Raw genomic sequence first — 22,037 nt, forward strand, 5'->3', positions numbered from 1 at the left:
TTTTATAAAAGAAATTCTTGTATCCATAAGTATATAATCATCAACATAATATTTACTAAATGAAAATGGATTATCACAATAAGCTGACCAATAGAACTATAGAAGTTCATAGGCGTGTCCTTCAGTTAGGTAAAAAGTGCAAAATTCAAATGAGTACTTTCTTGATAGTTAAATTACATCTTTTTTTCTTTGGTTGAATAAGACAGTTAAGAACCATCTTTAGCATTTTTTATGTTAGTTGTTAGATGCCAAACGTGTGCCTTAAAGATTCACTTTCAAGTTGGTCCCGCAATTAATTATTTTTCAAGTTGGAAGTTGGAACCAAGAAGTCTTTTTGAATTGTCAAACTTTGATGTGATAGTAAGTACTTTCTCCTCAAAGCTCAAGCTATATATTGCAAAGAGAAAACATTGCGTTTGGAGAAAACATTGGGTTAGTAGCTGACGTAAAAGAGGCGTAAAAGGGGAGTTTTATGCCAGTCAATTTTGACATGCCACGTTACTAATTTTTTTTATATTTTTTATTTTTTATTTTAGCAGAAAAGATTAAGCTCTCTTCTCTTCTCTCCTCCCTTGATCTCTCCATCTCTAAATCAAACCCATGACCTCCATGGCCGGAGCTTCAAAGCTCAACAACCGCCTCTGGAAAAAAAAAAAAAAAAAAAAAAAAAAACCAGCTACTCACCAACCACAACCCGCTAGCCAGTAACCCACTCAACAACCGCAACTCCAACCACCAAAATCACAACCGAATCATAAACTCAAACTCATAACTGCATCAGCCAAGAAAAGAAAAAGAACAAAACCAGCTACCGTTAAAATAAAAAACCCACCGCAAACCCATTAAAATCCACACAACCACCGCGATCCACAATGCACAATTAGTGCCACAACTTCGACAAACCCATAACCACACTCTGCAAATTTTGCAAACCCAACCCCTTAAATTGCAAATATAATGGGTCATAATAGCAAATATCAACAAAACAAATTCAATTCAACAAAAATAATAAAAACGGAACCTTTGCAAGTTCACGGGTCTTGATCACATCGTCTTTAGATTAATCAATCCAGGGCTCCCCATTTATATTAAATTTATTTTACACTTGGAACAAATTGGAACCATAAAAAAAAGAAGAAGAAGAAGCAAACTATAGAACAGAGTACAACGCCAATATTGGAAAGTAAAACCCTAACTTTAGATGAACAAAAAAACAATTATACAAAAGCAAAATACAATGATTCTGAGAAAAGCGATCGATCAGAAGCCGAAAACTCTTCTCCTTTTCTGATTGTTCATCGGCTACAATTACCAACTGAGTCTCTCAAATCTATTGGGACCCACAAAAAATAAAACAAAGAGAAATTCATAAATAAATACGCAGAAAATAAGGGCAAGGATAAAGATATATAAATTTAGAAGAGAGAGAGAGAGCGAGAGAGAGAGCTTACAGTTATGGTGGCTGGCAGTGTGGGTTTGCTGGGTAGAGAAGAAAGGGAGTTGAGTTTAGTGGTGACTCGCGGCGGCAGCTATTTGTTGAACCATGGAGTTTTGGCCATGGCAATGGTGTTGGTGGCTTGTGTTGAGCTTTGAAGCTCTTGCCATGGAGGTCATGGGTTTGATTTAGAGACGGAGAGATCAGGGGAGGAGAGAAGAGAAGAGAGCTTAATCTTTTTTGCTTGAAAAAAAAGAAAAGAAAAAAGAAAGAAGTTAGTGACATGGCATGTCAGGATTGGCTAGCGTAAAACTCACCTTTTACGCCAGCTCCTGATCCAATGTTTTCTCGCTTGGAAACTTTGAGCTTAGAAATCAAGACAAACGTAAGGAAGAATCCTGTACAATGAGTAGGACATTAAAAAAAAAAAAAAAGAATACCCTACCAATATTCAAATTATATATATATTTTACATCTCACAGCACATTTACTTTTTCAAATGTAGGATATACACATTTTATGAAGTGAGTGTTATATATTACATATATTTTTGATAGGATATGTAATATTAATATATCATGATTGCTTCATACTTTTTTTTTATCTTAGAAAAAAAAAGGTGAAATCATAAGAGTAAGACTCTTTATAATTCTAATTAGTAAGATAAATCCTAATCGTGCATGATTTAGCCATCTTGATATCAGACATTATTCGAACTCAAGCGCTAAATGCAAAGGAAATGATGTGCTTCACCACTAAACTCTACACTGAGATTTTGCTAACATTTTTTAATATAATAATAAAAAAAAAAAAAAAAGAAGTAGAAGCATAATGAAATGCAGATTCTACGTACTCATTCTTTTTTTGTTTTTTTTTTGAGGGGGTACTCATACTCAACTTGTCAAAGATGTGTTGCCAAAAAAATAAAAACAGAGTTATTTAGGTGGTTGTTTGTTTGTTTGTTTGTTTTTTTTTTTTTGGTGTGATAAATCTAGGTGGGTGTTTGTTAATTGTTAGTGGATGCTGGCCAAATTAGTGTACCCAACCGTATTACATGTGGAGTTATCTCATTGGCTACTGCCTCATCCCCACCGCTTCCCCCTTTAATTCTGCCATAATTGTTCAACCGTATCATAAACACAAGCCCATACTCAGTCAAACTGCCCCCTATAGTTCACTGTTCACCTAACTTATAGTGTTGCCTCTCACTTTCTTTGTTTTTTTTTTTTTTTTGGATGGACATTGAATTTTTAACTGATTAAAAAAAAAGAGTTTTTAACCGTTTTAAATATTTTTTTTTTATAAAAATGGTACTAATTTTTTTTTCTAAAAGTGTATTAATAAGTGCCAGTTTGTTTTTTTTATCTCAAACTCGTATTTTTATATTTTAAACAATATTACACACATTTTTACCCACATATATTTCAAAAAATTACAAAAATTACAAAAATTTTATCTCAAACTACTCTATCAAACACCCTTTCAACGTCTTAAAAAAACCTATTAATAATACTTTTTTTTCCTCAACATTTAAAAAAGAAAACTGTCACACCAAAAGTGTGCAGCTAAACAAACCCAAGTAGCATTCATAAAAAAAAAAAAAAAAAAAAAAAATCCACACCAAAAGTGTGTAGCTAAACAAACTACAAAGCGAAGGAACATTCAATCTTGATGATGATCATAAATTCACGATTTTGCTCTAGTGCAGGAAAAAACTTAATAGCATAAGTCAATGTTCACCTGTATGGTAATAGATATAATAATTACAAAAGCAGTTCTTGTCCAAATTGCCATGATTTATGTCGGTAATGGCATGATGGGAATTTTGTGAAAAAACCAAGGGCAAAAGTACAGCTTCACCCCTATATATCTATTAGCAACCCCACCTCTTTCTCAATCCACTCTACATTATTCACAAACACAGTCACTCAAGAATACAACCCAGAAGAAGTTTGAGGAAAACCAAGTAAAAATGTCTCTGATCACAGAGGAAATCAAGGCCAAGGCTGATGAGTTCTACCAAGGAGATAAGATCTGTCAGGAGAAATCAAAGTTTTTGCTCACAGAAATGGGCTTGCCTAATGGCTTATTGCCTTTGCAAGACATTGAGGAATGTGGGTATGTGAAAGAGACTGGCTTTGTGTGGCTAAAGCAGAAAAAGAGCACTACCCACAAGTTTGACAAGATTGGCAAGCTTGTTTCTTATGGCACTGAAGTCACAGCCTATGTTGAGCCCAAAAAAATCAAGAAGCTAAGTGGGGTTAAGTCCAAGGAGCTTTTGGTTTGGATTACACTCAATGAAATCTTTTTGGATGATCCTCCAACTGGAAAGATTACTTTCAAGACTCCTACTGGGCTGTTCAGGACATTCCCAGTTTCAGCTTTTGAAGTTGAAGAGGAAGTCAAGGAAAAGGAAGCTGTGGAAGCTGTCAAAGAAATCTGATTTTCAGGAGAAGCTTCAGTTCTAAAAAAACTATGTTCTTAAATTTCAATCTTGATAATGTTATGATGCTTTTCTTTTTTGGTTGTCTTTTACTAGTGTTACTGATAATAAAAATGTGAACTTTTCAGAATTTTACGAAGAGTTTCATTGTTTAATAATTAATATCTGTTAAAGACTATAGCTTGAGATCTATGCTTGTTAAAGGGCTATTTGCTTTCTTCAACTGGTCCCCAATTAAGGAGTATTGCTAATCAAGCAATCAAACTCTTTGAATAAAAATGCAATTTTTTAATTACATATTTCTTAATGGTATATATTGGTTCGCTAATTAAAATCAATTATATAATTGTATTGAGTCTATTCACTATTGACCAGTACGTTACACCATTGTATTTAATTATTCATAAATGAGAACATTATTTTTGTTAATGAAATGGTACTTTAGTTACAAACTTATAATATTTGGGAAATATAAATTTAAAGAAATTTAAACTATCAGTGTACAATTTTTTATTATTAAAATTCTGCCGTAATTGTTCAACCGTATCATAAACACAAGCACCATACAGAGTCAAACTGCCCTGTTATGGTTCACCTAAATTATCATGTTGCCTCTCTTTATGTTTTTTTTTTTCAGGAAATTTTTTTGAAATGGGTGTAAGTACACAATTGCACTTGGACCCTAAGACAACTACGGGCTTAGGCCCAATGAGCCTTAAACAATGAAATTTGTAGAGTGTGAGCTCGAAATCTAGATTAGAAGTACTGAGAACTTAATAACAGGCTAAGATGTGCAAACACTTGTATATAATAAACGATAATTGCAAATAAACCTCCTCGGACGTGAGCCGATGACTACTTCTGTATTATTTCTCTTTCTTTCTTAAAGATTACAATTCTTAATTTCTTTCTTCGTTCCCGACCTCTCTCTTTTTTGGCCTTCACCCCCCTTAAATACTTCATTTTTCTGATGCTTTTTCCACGTATTTCTCAAACCTCCTCCCCCTAGATATTTCTTTTCTTAGTGCCTTTGAATAGTGACCAGAAGTTTCAGTTCTACTGTTTAGGAGTCACTTCCCCATTAATGCGGCCAGGGAGGTAGGTGCAGAGTCTTTAATGTAGAGGTGGCAGCCTTTGCTTTTGATATTTTTCTAACACCGGTGTACCTTGAAGGCTCAGAGTTTCCCCCTTTTAACCAACAGTCTTTCCAGAAGTTTGTCTTGACCTTCATAGTGAACCTCTGACTTCTCTTGGATCTGTCCGAGGATAAATCCACCCTCGGCTGTATCCTTGGACCCTCGGCATATGGGCCGACTCGCAGTACCAACAAATTCTTAATGCAAGAACAGATCGGCCCTCCTTATTAGGGCCCAAAGGCCCAGATGCCTGCTTGGGTCCTTTTACTTCCCACAATGTGTACATTAGATTTTATAAATCTATCAACGTTTGAACAAAAATTGACTGTATATATATACATATACATTTTTAAAATAGAAAAAAAAATTGATTATTACAAACTTTTCATTTCACAATTACAATTTTATTTGTTAGATTTGACAGTGTGGAAATAAATACACATGTAAATTTATGATTTGAACTACAAAATAATTCATTTTCAAATGGAGAAAATTCTAATACTTACCAACTTGATATCTATTTAAAATTATGATGATGTAATATAATCCAATCTAGTCATTTTAAAATGGATGAATACAATTATAATAGATAAATTCACGATCTTGCTCTAGTGCAGGAAAAAACTAAATAACATAAATCAATGTTCACCTGTATGGTAATAGATATAATAATTACAAAAGCAGTTCTTGTCCAAATTGCCATGATTTATGTCGGTAATGGCATGATGGGAATTTTGTGAAAAAACCAAGGGCAAAAGTACAGCTTCACCACTATATATTTATTATCAACCCCACCTCAATCTCAATGCACTCCACGTTTCTCACCAACGCAGTCACTCAAGAACACAACCCAGAAGAAGTTTGAGGAAAACCAAGAAAAAAATGTCTCTGATCACAGAGGAAATGAAGGCCAAGGCTGAGCTCTACCAAGGAGATAAGATCTGTCAGGAGAAATCAAAGTTTTTGCTCACAGAAATGGGCTTGCCTAATGGCTTATTGCCTTTGCAAGACATTGAGGAATGTGGGTATGTGAAAGAGACTGGCTTTGTGTGGCTAAAGCAGAAAAAGAGCACAACCCACAAGTTTGAAAAGATTGGCAAGCTTGTTTCTTATGGCACTGAAGTCACAGCCTATGTTGAGCCCAAAAAAATCAAGAAGCTAAGTGGGGTTAAGTCCAAGGAGCTTTTGGTTTGGATTACACTCAATGAAATCTTTGTGGATGATCCTCCAACTGGAAAGATTACTTTTAAGACTCCTACTGGGCTGTTCAGGACATTCCCAGTTTCAGCTTTTGAAGTTGAGGAGGAAGTCAAGGAAAAGGAAGCTGTCAAAGAAATCTGATTTTCAGGGGAAGCTTGAGTTCTAAGACTTTGTTCTTAGGTTCTTAAATTTCAATCTTCGATAATGTTGTGATGCTTTTTTTTTTTGGTTGTCTTTTACTAGTGTTACTGATAATAAAAATGTGAACTTTTCAGAATTTTATGAATAGTTTCATTGTTTGATATTATAGCTATTGAAGATTATAGCTTGAGATCTATCCTTGGTAAAGGATTACCAAGATTTGCTTTTTTCAACTGGTCCCCAATTAAAGAATAATGCTAATCAAGCCATCAAACTCTTTGAATAAAAATGCAATTTTTTAATTACATATTTTTAAATGTGTAAAATTAAGTAAAATTTCTTAATGGTATATATTGGTTCGCAAATCAAAATCAATTATATAATTGTATTGAGTCTATTGACAAGTGAATTACACCATTGTATTTAATTGTTCATAAAAGAGATAACATTATTTTTGTTAATGAAATGGTACTTTAGTTACAATATTTGGGAAATATAAATTTAAAGAAATTTAAACTATCAGTGTACAATATTTTATTATTAAAATTCTGCCGTAATTGTTCGATCGTGTATCATAAACACAAGCACCATACTGAGTCAAACTGCCCTGTTATGGTTCACCTAAATTATCATGTTGCCTCTCTTTTTGTTTTTTTTTTTTTTCAGGAATTTTTTTTGAAATGTGTACATAAGATTTTATAAAGCTATCAACATTTGAACAAAAATTGACTATATAATACATATATATATATATATATATATAAAATTATTTTGAAAATAGAAAAAAATTGACTATTACAAACTTTTCATTTCATGATTACAATTTTATTTGTTAGATTTGACAGTGTGGTAATAAATACACATTTAAATTTATAATTTGAACCATAAAATAATTCATTTTCAAATGGAAAAAATTCTAATATTTACCAACTTGATATCTATTTAAAATTATGATGATGTAATATAATCCAATTTAGTCATTTTAAAATGGATGAATACGATTCTTAGCATTTTAGGATGAAGTTACTTAGGAAATATAGACGACTTCAGTCCCTAATTTTTTCCCCTAATCTTCATGATGTTGTCCATTTTTTTCAGCTAGAGACACTTGCTTAAAATGATAAACACACTAAAGAAAAATGAGTAGCTACTCAAACCTAAATATCCTTCAATTAGGATTTGGATAAATGAATGATAATTGTAGATATAATCAATGTTGGATTTTGTTAATAAGTACTATAAGGCCACATATTAACGAATAATAGATATTCAATTATAATTATAATACACACTTTCAAAATTTTTTTTTATAGTAATTTACTAATTTGCACACACAAATTTGGAGTTGGATGAATGACAATGATTATAATAATCTTACTTTCTATATTCCACTTTATACTCATCAATTGTGGTATATGGTATTTGATCTACTTTTTTTTTTTTTTTTCCATTTTAATCTAAAATTAGTTTGATTCTCAAAAAAGAAGAAGTTTATAAGTAAAAATAATGCATAGTAATAGTATTAGGTATTGTTAGTAACAAGGTACATATTAAGGAATAAAAAGTATTTAATTATAAATTGTAATACACACCTAAAAGTATAGAAGAATTCAGTTTTCGTTAAATTATTAACACACATTTATTATCATTGTATGTACTTGTTTTCAATATTTATACACAATTTAATTTCTGTTTTTTAAAAATATATATTTATATAAGAATATTAAATGTGTCTTAACTAAAGTTACCAAACCCATCAATATTTATGTTGGTTAACCTTAATAGCATGATATTGCCGCGTACTCTTGGTATAGTGGTCACTCCACAAGTATAAGTGCTTGTAGGGTGTGAGGGCAAGAGCCGAGATTCAAGTTTTCAAGAGGGAAATTCACACACATATACACTTAGATTAGATTAGAATAGAAATTCTATGTTGTATTAAAAAAAAAAAAACCTTAAAAGCATGATTGGAATTTTGGAAAAAAAGAAAAGAAAAAGGAAGGGCAAAAGTACAGCTTCACCACTACACAGACTACAGTATCTATCAATTATCAACACTACCTCTTCCTCAAACCATTCTACGTTATTCACATACACATTCACTTTGAACAAACAGAGAACACAAAAATGTCTCTGGTTACAGAGGAAATCAAGGCCAAGGCTGAGTACAACCAAGGACATCAGTTCTGTCAAGAGAAGTCAAAGTTATTGCTCACAGAAATGGGCTTGCCCAATGGCTTATTGCCTCTGCAAGACATTGAGGAATGTGGGTTATGTGAAAGAAACTGGTTTTGTGTGGCTAAGGCAGAAAAGGAGCATATCCCACAAGTTTAAAAAGATTGGCAAGCTCGTTTCTTATGCCACTGAAGTCTCAGCTTATATTGAGCACAAAAAAATCAAGAGGCTTAGTGGGGTCAAGGCCAAGGAGCTTATGATTTGGGTTACACTCAATGAAATCTTTGTGGATGATCCTCCAACTAATAAAATTACTATCAAGAGTCTTACAGGGCTGTCCAGGACATTGCCAGTTTCAGCTCTTGAAATTGAGGATGGAAAAGATCTCTGATTTTCATAAGTAGCATGAGTTCTAAAAAAGCTCTGTTTATTGTTGTGATGCTTCATTGCTTTGTTACCTTTTATACCACTGTTACTAATAATAAAAAAAGTGAACTTTACAGAATTTTATGAAGAGTTTTTGATACCTTAGATAATAGGGATTATAGCTTGGAGGATAGTTGTTTGATCCATGCTTGTAAAGGTTTACCAAGATTTGTTTTTTCAAGCAGTCCCCAATTGAAGAATAATTCTAATAAAGTAATCATACTCTTTGGATAAAAACGCAAACTATTTTTTTTTAATTACACGATATATTATTATTAAATGTGTAAATTTTAGTTATGATTTCTTAACGCTGTATTTTTAGTTCTCCAATTAAAATCAATACATAGATGTCTGCTCAATACATGAGTATATATATATAAATACATGAGTATATTATCAATTCATATGAAAATCTCTTTATTTTTCATGCATATAGTCTAAAAAAAAAGTTTATGTATAACTCAATCATTAATTAGGTAGTATTATATGGTATCAAAAAAAAAAAAAAGGTAGTATTATGTTTTCAAAATTTTAGGGTTCGGTTAATGTATGTCTTTAGGGCATATATTAATTATCCATTTAAAAAAAAATTTTAATGAGGAATTGAAAAAAATTATCAAAACAGTTAATCATTTTTTCATAAAATATTTTCTAAAATGGTTTACTAATGTATGCCTTAAGGGCATACGTTAGTGAAACCCATTTATTATATAACATATCATTGAAAAGATGTGAGATCAACAAGTAGATGTCTTGCTCAATGCATGGGTATATTATAAGGTCATATGAATATCTCTTTTTAGTTCATGTATAACAGTAAAAAAAAAAAAGTATTTGTGTAACTCATTAAGTAGTATTATGTTTGCTTAGATGGAAGGTTAAATAAAGATATTCTTTCATTCTCAAGAAATGTGCCACATATCAAACCTTAGACTCTCGTAGCTTTGTGTTGGAGGGATCATAATCTAACTCCCTACAACCACTCTAAAAACAGGTTCACGTGGTGTGATGTTGAAAATCATAAAAGATTTGAGTGTGTCTTCTTCGTCGCCAATTGGTTTTGAGATAGAATGACATAGCTCATAGTTTGAAAAATGGTATCAGAGCCAAGATTATGGGTTCGAGTCACGAGAGTGTCATTTTAAGGGAGGGATTGTTGGAGTGATCACAATTTGACTCCCTACAACCACTTTAAAAACAAGCATGCATGGTGTGATGTTGAAAGCCATAAAAGAATTGAGTGTCTTCCTCAACATTAATTGGTTTTGAGGTAGAATGGCATAACTCATGGTCCGACACTTTGAATAAACATGTGGAATAAAATGATTAGTTGGGAATTTGGGATAACATAGAAACTTTAGATTTTGAAGATTTTATCACCCAATGTCTTATATTACTTGGCATTTACAAGTTGGCAAGCCATTTATGGTGGACAATATTTTGGGATTTTTTGCTACTTATTTTACATTCTTTGCTAAGTGGTGGCCTAAAAATGTTATTAAAATTTAAATATTCTGGAAATAAATAATTTATTATTGAACATAAATAAATATTAAAAAACTTATTGATTCACAAAAATCATTGCTTAAGTGGAAGGTTAAATGAATCAAATTATAAAAAAATTTCCTTAGGTGGAAGGTTAAACAAAGAATAGTACCTACTTACCTTTCTAAGAAGAGTGACACATGACGCTAATTAAAGGATGAGGTTGAATCTTCTAAAAAAAAGGGGATGAGGAGGAAGACTAAATGAAAGAATTATTAAAAATGTATTATATCGCAAAACCTCATACTGTCACACGAGATTCTTTTCTATTTATAAATATATATATTGAAACCGCATTACATTGTGTATTTATTATTAAATTTAATTGAGTTACTTAGTTACAATATCTAAGAAATGTAGTTTTGCCCTTTTAAAATTTATAGAAATTTAGAGTAGGTAACATAGTTTAAAGACATGTACCAGTTTGCTGGGTACATTGCAGCAAAAGACACGGCTACAATTACAATACAGGCTGTTAATAGGGAGAAGTAATAAAAAAAAAAAAGTTTGGTTAATGTGTGCTCTATGGGCACACATTAAGCTATCTATTTTTAAAAATATTTTATAAAAAATTGAAAAAGTTGTAAAATTTTTTTAATTTTTGATAAATTTTTTTTAAAAAATAGTATACTATTGTGTACTCTTAAAGCACACGTTAGTAGAAAATCTGAAAAAAAAAAAAAAACAGATGAAAAAAGTTTTGGGAATGGAAAAAAAAAAACTAGCTGTCCTGTCTTTCTCACTTTTTTGACACATTATTGTCAGGAAGTTCTTCTTCTGTTTGACTCTAAGGAAGTTTCGTTTTTTGTCAACGATATATCCAAAATCTAAATGGATAATATGCTACATGGACAGGGACCATCGGTAAAGTTGCTATTATTGAACTAACCTGCAAAAGAATAGTGTTTTTTTTTGGCTTGGGGAATATGAATCTAGATTCTAGAATATGTCTGTTGGAAACATAAAGAAACAAGAAAAAAAAAAGTAGATAGATGTAGTAATGATACAACCATAACACTGGAGTGTAGCTAAGAAGAAAACTTAACTTAAAAGAAAGGCTAATCCTTCTTGCTCTTGTTCTTGTGCTTCTTCCTTTTTGGTTTGATGTGTTTGTCATTATGTTTGAGGGCAGAGGGAAGAAAAGGACAACAATTTTGTTGTGTGGTTGCAGGGAATTAGGGTGGAGGAAAGGAAAAGTGATGAGCAGTTTTTCTCCCTCACCCTGTGACCCACCATCTTAGTTCTTCTCAAATAAGAGGAGAGTGAGTGGGACTCACTGTTTTACACAATGTTTATTTTCCATTCTCTTCCACCCTAGCAAACAAAGCACAGTTTTTCCATTCTCTTCCGTTCTTTTTTATTTTTTAATTCCCTTCCCTCTCTTCTCCCATCCTTCCTTTATTTTCTATTACTTTTTATTTTATTTAAGGCTTGGCTTGGGTCTAATGACTCAATTACACCGGATCCCTTACAATGATGACACATGGCTAAAAGGTAGATACATGTTATCACCGTAATGATCTAATACACTAGAGTATTGGATCCAATCGTTGCTTTTTTTTTATATATATTTTTTATAAGTTTTTTAAATGAATAAGCAGTTTCATTCTTCAATTAGCAATTTACAAGCAGTTCAATAACTACGCGGCTGGTTGCAGCTAATAAGAAACAAACACCCAGCTCAACATTTCAAGGCTTAGCCACCCTGAAATTTACAACAAATATTGGCTACACTTGACTCTTAGCACAGTATCAGAGATAGTACACAAGCAACAAATGAAAAAACTACCTTGTTTTAAACAGAATTACATAAACTGCCATCTTACTCAATTCTGTTTTTTATTTCCCATCTTATATCACTCTCACAATGTCTTCTTATAATTAAATTTTCCTTGATGGATAATAGTCTTTGGGGTTCAAATGTGGTAGAAAGCGGCCCACAGAGCTAATCTACATGAAATTGATTTCAAGCTCTTGAGTCTTGCCTTTCATTTAACCACACATAGTAGGGGGTGGCTGGTCCATCAATATCAGAAAATAGGGACCACCAAAACCAGTTTTTGGTTGACGTGCCATATGTCTTTATGCAGGAAACTCACATTGATTAACGCCCTTGAGAAGAAAGGGGATTCTCCAGGTGCTCAAGGAATGACTTTATTGATTTCTCCATCAATCACAAATCACATCTTGAGAATGACATGAATTTACATTTAGCCAACCATTAGTGTAAACTTCAATACCATATGTATATTTTACAATTAGAAATTACAGTTGTTTGGGCTAATTTTAATTCTTGTGCGAGGTTAGAAACTGAAACTTGAAGTAAAAAAATAAAAATAAAAAATAATAATAATTGTAGTTCGGTTTAGCTTGTTTAAATGTTGTAAAAATATGTATAAATAAAAAAGTATTATAAAAATACATATTGTGTTGTTTAAATAACAAAAATTATTATTTAAATAACACAACCAAACAAACCTTAACCTTTCGACATGTTTGAGCAATGCCCTCACTTATTCCATTTTTAGTTATATACTCTTAAGCCTTATATGATATATATTCCACAGTAATACACTTTTTAAGTCCTGTATATTATATAGTACTTCATTAAAAAAAAATAAAACTGTCACATTATGAAACAACGTTTCTCACCAATACCCCCACACACATGACACATGGAGGAGTCGTAATTTTCTGACAGGTAGCTAATCAAATACTCCTTGTCATAAATGCTTTGTTCACAGAATAGCAACATGCTCGCCAGGGCTTTCTGCAAACTTTTATTATATCAAAGCATCAAAATAGTACATGAATTCTTCTCAAGAAGCTTCAACAAAATTCACTGGAAAACTACCAAAATTTAAACAACTTTAAAGTCCATCTGCAGAGCACATGAGAACCTAACTTTTCTATACACCCAATTCTGAAAGAAACTCTATGAGGGCGTTTGTATTTCACTTAAATTTTTCACGTTTTGCGTTTTGTTTTTTTTGTTTGTTTGTTTTTTTTTTTTTCTTCTGCTGCAGGGGACAAGTGCACAGTGCGCGCACTGTTCATGTATTTTTCATCAATTTTTTTTATTAAAAATGAGTCCCACATCACTATTCACACATTTAAAAATTATTTTGTTACAGTGTTTTCAGTTTTCAGCAATAAGTAATACTCTCCGATCTCAAACCACAATGACTAAAAAAAGAACTGAGAGCCGCATAGAGCAGCATCACACTATTAACTCCAACATGGAGAGTTGCTTTACCACCCTCTCTGTTCCAGTATTTCACCTTATGACTTATGACCACAACTTTTGCCATCATGGCAAATTGTGATTGATTGTGAGTCACTTTTACATATTTTTTCTCTGAATGTCACATTTATAGTTGTGGCAAAAGTAGTAGTTTTTTTTTTTTTTTTTAATTTTAATTTTTTATTGTTATGCAGGTCTAGAATTTTTGAGCATATTTGGTACATGTATTTAAATATATGTTTTTAGTTTTTAAACAATATTATAAGTATTTTTACATATTTTTTCACTCATACATATTTTCAAACAAACTGAAAATTGTTATTTAAACACACGGTTTTGTTTCTGAAATAGGTGGATTGTGAAGAATTCATGAAAAGATTAATGAAATTGAACCTCCAATTGACAATCTATACATATAATAATAGGTAAAGCAGAGAGAAAATCCAATTAAATTTAAAATTAGAACTCAATTAAAGTATAATTTTGCACCATGTGTCTCATCTAATCAAAATTTTAGAATTTTGTGCTAAGTGAGTTAATCTATAAATCTATAATAATAGGTAAAGTAGAGAGAAAATCCAATTAAATTTCAAATTGGAATTCAATTAGAGTTTAATTTTGTGCCATGTGTCTCATCTAATCTAAATTTTAAAATTTTGTGCTAAATGCATTAATTTAGTGTAAAAATTGAATTTAGAGTTTAATTTTGAGCCACGTATCCCATCTTATCTAAATTTGTAAATTTTTGTGTCAAATTAGTTCATTTAGTGTAGAAAGCCAGGAGTCTAATATATTAAACCATAAAAACATAATTATATAACTAAAAAAAAAATTCAAATTTATAAGTCATATATATATATATATATATTAATAGGTAAAGTTCAGAAAAAAATTGAATTAGAATTTGAAATTATAATCAAATTTTGTGCCATGTGTCTAAATTTATGTGGAAACTAAACCATAATTATCCACTTAAGCTTGTGCCATGTGTCTACTTAAGTTTTTTAATTTTTGAGTTAAGTGAGTTAATGAGTGCAAAATACTAAGAATCTAATAGTAATAAACTATAAAATTTTTTTAAAAAAACAATCATATATACTCAATAAAAATCATCACATGTTTCTCAATAAATAAATAAAATAAAAATCACCACATAACAAAAATCACTACACGTTTTATCTTATTAAAAATTAGAAAAAAGATGATCATAAATAGTATTAAATTTAGGTAAGAATTTTAATATGTGACTAATTATGTTTACTTAAAAAAAAATTTGACTAATTATCTATATTTTATGATAAAAATTGTGTTTAATTTTAAATGTATTTATATATATATATATATATATATATATATATATATATGCATGAATGCATGTACTATATGCTTTAAAAAAAATTAATTCGACTAATTATTTAAAATTTTATAATAAAAATTTTGTTTAGTTATAAATGCATTTATACGTTTGCATTGAGTAAGGTACTAGTATTAATAATGGGCTTATTTACAAAGCATTTTTCCCGGCATCTTGGAAAATGCCAAACTGGTCAGTTTGATGAAAGTCTTGTTTAGGATTCGGTTTCATCATTCATGTTTGGCAGGTTATGTTAAGAATCTTGGAGGTGTGGATAATGCCAAGTGTATATATTATATGATGCCAGAAAGGAATACGATTGCTTTGAATGCTTTGATTGTGTAGCTGGGCAGGACAGTTCGGAAAAGTTTAGGATCGAATAATTTTTCACAACTTCTTACTATAATTAATTATGATGCGATAGAATGTGATTAGTAAATAAAAAATTGTTCTTATTATAATTAATTATGATACGATAGAGTGTGATTGGTAAATAAAAAATTATAAGTCTATGTGTAAGTGATAGTTAACCACTCACAATCTACTATATCAAAATTGTGATAAAAAAATTACAAAATAATTTGTGATTCTAGAATTACTCAGACGGTTCATGTGATTGAGGCTTCTCAATGAGCTGCTTGATAAAGATATGGTTTCTTGGAGTGCGTGACCAACTTGAAATTGATGCAACAGCATCCTGTGTTCCATGGAGAACTACAGAGCCAAATATGCCAATAATGAAGTTTATGTTGATCTTGTTGAAGAAATGGATGCAACTCTTAACAGGCGTAAGATCAGGTTGGCTTAAACATGGCTAGAACTTCAAGTGATACTGTATTTGATGATTTGGATTTAGCAAATTAATTATGACATTTATTAGTTTCTATCCACTTGAAATTTCAATTCTAGAACAACTATAGTGCACTTCCAGTGTACTTGGTTTTTCTAAAAAATAAAATTTCTTATTTTACTTATATATATAAAAAAGTTTTCTTTTCTCTTGTTTTATCGTATTTTTATTTTAATATCGTTTGGCTGGGCAATTGCAAGTGTTTTATGTGAGTCCAAATCTTCTGTCTCATTTTTCCTGCTCCACTCTATACTCCACCAATAAAAACTTGCCACGTATTCACCGCATTAATTAAATACTATCATTAATTGACTTATTAATGCTACCGTTATTAATTAATAGTATTATTTAATTAATGCGGTAAATACGTGGCAAGTTTTTATTGGTGGAGTATAGAGTGGAGCAGGAAAAATGAGACAGAAGATTTGGACTCGTTTTATGTGGGCTTTTGGGGTTTGACTTGGTTTGCTTTGTTTTGTGCTAGATTGGGCATAGAGGAATTGTTGTTTGTGGATGTGGAATAGCGATGGATTTCATTTGGTTGAGGTGGATCAGGGGATGCATCATAGTGCAATGGTTTTTCATTTACATTGCTAGTCTAGGATTACTTTTTGAATAAAAAAGTGTAACACTTTTCTCTTTTGTGGTAATAGATTCATATAAAAAAAAAAATTGTTGAGGAATGTTAGCTAGAAGTTTAAATTTTGTAAAACACTTATCATGCTTGTAATAATAATAACTAATGTTTGGCCTAAAATTTTTGTTTATTCTCTCAGTCGTGGCAGGTATTTAAAAAAAAAAAACGCAGTTCTCCTAGTCAGCTATGTCAATACCAATTTCAGTGGGAAATTTTGGGTACAAAAATTTGAGAAAGCTTGAGAGATTATTTTGATATGCAAAAGGAACTACAACTCATGTTTGATGCCAACTACAAGAAATATATATTCACAATCCAAAAACGTGACAAACTTATTCTGGTCTCTGTTCACAGTCCTTACACCCTGAAATCCTTGTAATATCAGTGCCACTATCCCATCTCCATCATTGCATTGAACCGAAGTACCAAACTGATGCCAACTTCAAGAATTATATATTTACAATAAGAAAGCATAGCTTAAAATTATTCTCTTATCACAACTTCACGTGAATGTGATAATCCTTTTAACAAAAACTTGATTATTCCTTTCTGCACAACAATCTACTTTAATCAATCAGAGCTTGCTATCTTTTAACATTCCACAATCATGTGATATACAATCAGTGACGACTATGATGCATCTCCCATGTGAGACTTGAAGGAAGGTAGTGCTTATGTCTTAGTTGTGCTAGATAAAAATAGCCAATGGTTCAATAAGCTCTAATTCAAATGACACTTCAAATAACTTATAAGAGTAAAGTGAAGAGTGAGGTTATGAGTTGTGTGAGACAAAATGACAATTTGGGGTTAAGAATTATCAACGGTGGACTTTTCCGATAAGCAGAACTCCATTTGTTGTCCAAATGCTACAGATAGACCATTTTGATGGATTCATTCATTACCGCACTTGATGTCAAATGGTTGGGGAATACATGTTTTATTTCCAAGGCACAAATGACAATGCATCCAATGTATAATACCGTTTGGAGTCAAGTCACTACCACAATTGGAAATACTGTGGAATTTCACCAGAGAACCAGATTACCTTTAGAAACTTGAATGCATTGGGAATGTGTTTTGGCAGAATCGGTTTCTGAGGTGAGCTTGGACACTGGTATATACAAGCGGTGAAATGTAGAGGCATAATTGTAGGAATATTATTCAATGAATGATGTGTCTGTGTGTGTGTCTGTGATTCCTTGAAGCGGGTTTGATGTTTCAATGTTGTTGCACAGATACTGTCGGCAAGTTAAATGTACCGCTGCTTATGTTGCAGATCTTTTTTGGTTGAGATAGGTACTCGCCAGGATGATGGTTCTTCCCCGAAATTAGTATCATGTATGTTGGATTATAATGAGTGATCCTCCCATCCCAAAATAAAAATAAACCAAGAAAAAAAAAAGTGGGGGTTAAGCTCACTCCTCTTAATTGTTTTTGCAGGACCCTGCAATGTTTCCATTTTGAAGTTTGCAGCAGCACAAGAATTGGTTTTCCACTGTCTAATTGGCTTGTACCTCTCTGTTTGGTCTGTTCCTGCTTGTACTTGCCATATGTTTAAAATGCTGACACCATATTTATATAACACTATATTTCTCGATTCTTGATAATGCTCTTCATTTCTTACTCCATCTTCTACAAAAGAGGGCAACTGAAAACAAATTTGAAGAGGGAAAGAATGTAGATATTGCATAACCACATAATACTAACAATACAACTTAGTACATTGACAGTGTCTATCATTTTTAAATTGGTTGCAGCACAAAATGAAAAGTTAATTAAAAGAATATCTTAAATTGTTACCTATCAAAAAAAAAGAATATCTTAAATTGTTAGTGCAGGTTAATTAAACAATGCCCTTTTTTTGATGCTGCTAAGTTTCTTCTTCATTTCTTTTTTGCCACTAACTGGATTCAAATGTTTCAAAATTGAAAGTCTCAAGAGGAATACCAAATCCCCTCATACACAATTCCTTCTTCTTTCTGTCTGTGTATACCCAATTTAAAGTTGTGTGGAATAACCAAAAATTGTTCCAGAATCATTCTACCTTTATCAATATGGTATTCAAACCACCCCTCAACTTCAGATTTTTTTCAAGTTGCATCTTCTTGGTCATGTATTAAGCAATCCAAATCTGGTACATATCCTGCTTCTTTCATATGCCAAATCAACAAATCCAGAACTCCATACACCCACTTTATGTGAGAACCCATCTTATCTCCAACCACAAAACTATAAACCTGGTCTCTTACCTCAATCCAACTCCTCCCTGCCTCTTTCTTACTCCCCATCCCTCTCATCAACTTCCTCATATTTGCATACTCCCCCCATTTACCTTCAGCTGCGTATATATTTGACAGCATCACGTAAGTCCCCACCATATTTGGCCTCAAATCTAAAATCCTACGAGCTGCCAATTTGCCCAAATTCGGAAGCTTATGTGCTTTACAAGCTCCAAGAAGTGCCCCCCATACAGACTCATCAGGTTTAAATGGCATACTCTCCATTAGCTCATAAGCCTCCTCAACTCTCCCTGCACGCCCTAGCAGATCCACAACACAGCCATAAATCTCCTGATTTGGAGTAATATTATAATCACCCACCATTGATTTGAAATACCTCAAACCTTCATCTACAAGTCCAGCATGGCTGCAAGCACTCAGAACTGCCATGTACACAATCTTATCAGGTCTAATACCAGACCTGATCATCTCATCAAACAATTCAACAGCCTCTTTTCCATATCCATGAGCCCCATATCCAATCATCATAGTAGTCCAAGAGACCAAATCTCTGCAAGTCATTTCACTAAAAACTTTGCGTGAATCACTTATGCTCCCACACTTGGCATACATGTCAATAAGTGCATTAGCCAATGCCAAGTTCCCGTCAAGGCCTCTGCGAACAATTCCTCCATGAACCTGTTGTCCGCAATTCAATACGGCTAAATTTGCACAGGCAGCTGTAACACTGGTAAATGTGAAGCAATTTGGACTAAAACCTTCTGACTCCATTTGTGAAAAGATATGTAAAGACTCAGTAGAGTCCAATCTTTCATAACCAGTTATCAAGGTATTCCATGTAATTAAATCTTTCTCATTCATTTCTTGGAAATACTGATTTGCCTCCGATAAACCACCACACCTGCAATACATGTCTAGGATAGAATTCATGACAGGAAGATTGGTATCGAACCCATGTGTAATCACTGCTGAATGTATTAGCTTGCCCAAAGCGTATGAGCCAATTGAGGTGCAAGCTCTAACAGCAATTGAAAAGCTAAATGGGTTGAGTTCTGCTTCCTCCTGTTTGCCAAATAAATTCAAGAACTTAATGTATACTGTAAGATATATATAAAGCTGAATTCTTTTTAAAAATTGAAACCTTTTCAATTGTAGATACACAACAAAAAGTGAGCTTTGGAACCCAAGTGTTTTCAAAGAATTTGAGGTTGTTTCAACTACTTACCAGCAACATTTGCCTGAAAACTCGAAGCCCACCATAGCCATCACCTCTATGAGTGTAACCAGTGATCAAAGTAGTCCATGAAACAGCATTTTTTACATCTATCTCCTGAAAGACCATGCATGCCTCGTCCATGCTAACACAACACGTAGCATACATATCCATGAGTGCATTAGTAACATACATAGACTCCTTCATGCCATGCTTGATGGCCAAGCCATGGACCAATGCCCCATATGAAAGAGCCTTCATGCTCTTACAACCCTTCAAAGCACTGGACAAAGTAAAAGCATTTGGCTCCACTCCATTCCTTACCATCTCACAGAACATAGCCCATGCATGGCTGTAGTGGTTGCAAGACGTGTACCCAGCAATCATGGCAGTCCATGCAACCACATCTCTCTCAGGCATTTCATCGAACAATATCCGGGCCTCTTTTATCAAGCCCCTTTCAGAGTATGATTTGATGAGGTTTGTGGCTAATACGGAAGGACCCTTTGGTAAAAAAGGTGTGTTCAATTGGGTGGTGGAGTTGTGGGCCCATTGAAGAGAGTTTCGGATAATGGGTGGGATTGCATGGAAAGCAGCCGTAGAAAGTAGTCTTTTAGTGCTCATAATTCCATGCCAAGTAGGGACCCAAAAATGCGTCTGTAACTGAAGTTCTTATAGCGGAAATCTGGGCATTCCAAGAAGGTCTTCATCAAGTTTTTATAGTTTGGTCTTGTTGGCTAGTGAGTTCGGTTTCATACACTATTCCTTACTGTTCTTCTTAACTTAGAAATGCTCGAGGGCAGGGTAGCAGGTAATAACAGTTCATGGGACCTATTTTTGTGTCATTTTCTTTTCTGGATTGTTTTTCATTTCCAAACCAATCTGTCACGTGAAGAAGCACTCAGTACAGAACAGAACAGAACGGAGAAAATGGAAAACAAAATAAAATAAATTAAAGGAAGTGACTGTTCACAGATGAAGGGGGACGGATCTTGGGTACCTATGAAACTGAAAAGGGTCGGTCTTGAGAGAAAGATTGGCGGAGCTGTGGAGCGGCGGAGATGCTGAAGTGTCAAGGGCCGGCACTGGAGCTTCAAGGGTCGGGAAGAGATTGTTCAGAGTTGAGAGGTGAGCTTTGTTTAGTGCGCTGATGAATGGGAGAGAGCGAGCAGGGGATGGGACTACACACTGCTGTGGGACCCGTTGGTGCTGAAAATTTAGGAAAATTGCCACTGGGTTAACGTAACCCATAACTTGAAAACATGTTATTGCTGTCTGAATTTGTTAACCAATATCTCAAAAAAAAGAGATTTACTATCTGAGGGAAAAAATTGAAAATCACCCAAACAATGTCACTACCTGTGGATTCTACCAATTTTGGATTTTGAGTTAACAAAACTCAGATTTGTTAACTCAGTTCATCAAAATCCAAACAAGGCTTAAGTCTCCTTCGGTTTATGTTGTGTTCTTATTTGGTATGCTGTTGTAAGGGAGTATATTATAAAAGTATAGGTTCCATAGGGTTACCAAATCAATAGTGGACCTCTCAAGTTTGTGTTTTTGGGCCTTTGGGGTCACTAATATTTTATTCTTTGAAATAACTTTGTTCAAGAGAATAATATAGTGGTTCATAAGACTTCATGATATTCATGAGATTTTGGATTCAAAACTTCTTATTAGCATTCTAGGGCTACTTTCATAGGATTTCTTTGCTTGTTTGTCAAAAAAAAGAAAATGCACATCTAACTATTTTCTTCCTTTATTTTTTTGAGATTTTTTCCCTCTCATCCTTATTAATCCGCTGAATAACCCACTTTTGTTGAATTATATATATTTTGTGGGATGTCATGCACCAGACATCCACACTCATTTTGCTACTCATGCTAAATGAGTAGTGCCCCAGTATGGCCTGATGGCCCAAGATTGTATGAACCTAATTTTGCAACTTTGAATCTTTGATGGTTGACATTTCATTTAATTGATCAAAAACATAAACAA

At 32.9% G+C, this 22,037-nt stretch overlaps 4 protein-coding genes across 6 annotated transcripts; 3 read left to right on the forward strand and 1 right to left on the reverse strand.

The window, feature by feature from the left end:
- The first annotated feature begins 3,308 nt into the window (after window positions 1-3,308).
- On the forward strand, window positions 3,309-4,036 carry LOC142626690 (uncharacterized). Its single transcript, XM_075800399.1, has one exon. It carries the CDS (start codon window positions 3,408-3,410, stop codon window positions 3,876-3,878), a length of 471 nt encoding a protein of 156 aa, XP_075656514.1. The 5' UTR covers window positions 3,309-3,407; the 3' UTR covers window positions 3,879-4,036.
- Window positions 4,037-5,800: 1,764 nt separating this feature from the next.
- LOC142627580 (uncharacterized) lies at window positions 5,801-6,514 on the forward strand. The gene has a single exon (XM_075801454.1). It carries the CDS (start codon window positions 5,897-5,899, stop codon window positions 6,353-6,355), a length of 459 nt encoding a protein of 152 aa, XP_075657569.1. The 5' UTR covers window positions 5,801-5,896; the 3' UTR covers window positions 6,356-6,514.
- A 1,968-nt stretch (window positions 6,515-8,482) lies between these two features.
- LOC142628366 (uncharacterized) lies at window positions 8,483-8,921 on the forward strand. Its single transcript, XM_075802479.1, has 2 exons — window positions 8,483-8,621; window positions 8,725-8,921. The coding sequence occupies exons 1-2, from the start codon at window positions 8,483-8,485 to the stop codon at window positions 8,919-8,921; spliced, it is 336 nt and encodes a 111-aa protein (XP_075658594.1).
- An 8,457-nt stretch (window positions 8,922-17,378) lies between these two features.
- LOC142627298 (putative pentatricopeptide repeat-containing protein At1g56570) lies at window positions 17,379-21,218 on the reverse strand. Of its 3 annotated transcripts, none has more exons than XM_075801124.1 (3): window positions 20,052-21,218; window positions 18,631-19,888; window positions 17,379-18,218 (listed from the first exon to the last, which is right to left on the reverse strand). In XM_075801124.1, exons 1-2 carry the CDS (start codon window positions 20,661-20,663, stop codon window positions 18,677-18,679), a joined length of 1,824 nt encoding a protein of 607 aa, XP_075657239.1. In that variant the 5' UTR covers window positions 20,664-21,218; the 3' UTR covers window positions 17,379-18,218; window positions 18,631-18,676. The 3 variants fall into 3 exon arrangements, with proteins under 3 accessions (XP_075657239.1, XP_075657238.1, XP_075657237.1); XM_075801123.1 differs by lacking the exon at window positions 17,379-18,218 and having other exon boundaries at window positions 18,258-19,888; window positions 20,052-20,921; window positions 21,040-21,218; XM_075801122.1 differs by lacking the exon at window positions 17,379-18,218 and having other exon boundaries at window positions 18,258-19,888.
- Between the last annotated feature and the right edge of the window lie 819 nt (window positions 21,219-22,037).

This window comes from Castanea sativa, chromosome 3 (assembly GCF_040712315.1).
Source record: "Castanea sativa cultivar Marrone di Chiusa Pesio chromosome 3, ASM4071231v1".
Taxonomy (NCBI): domain Eukaryota; kingdom Viridiplantae; phylum Streptophyta; class Magnoliopsida; order Fagales; family Fagaceae; genus Castanea; species Castanea sativa.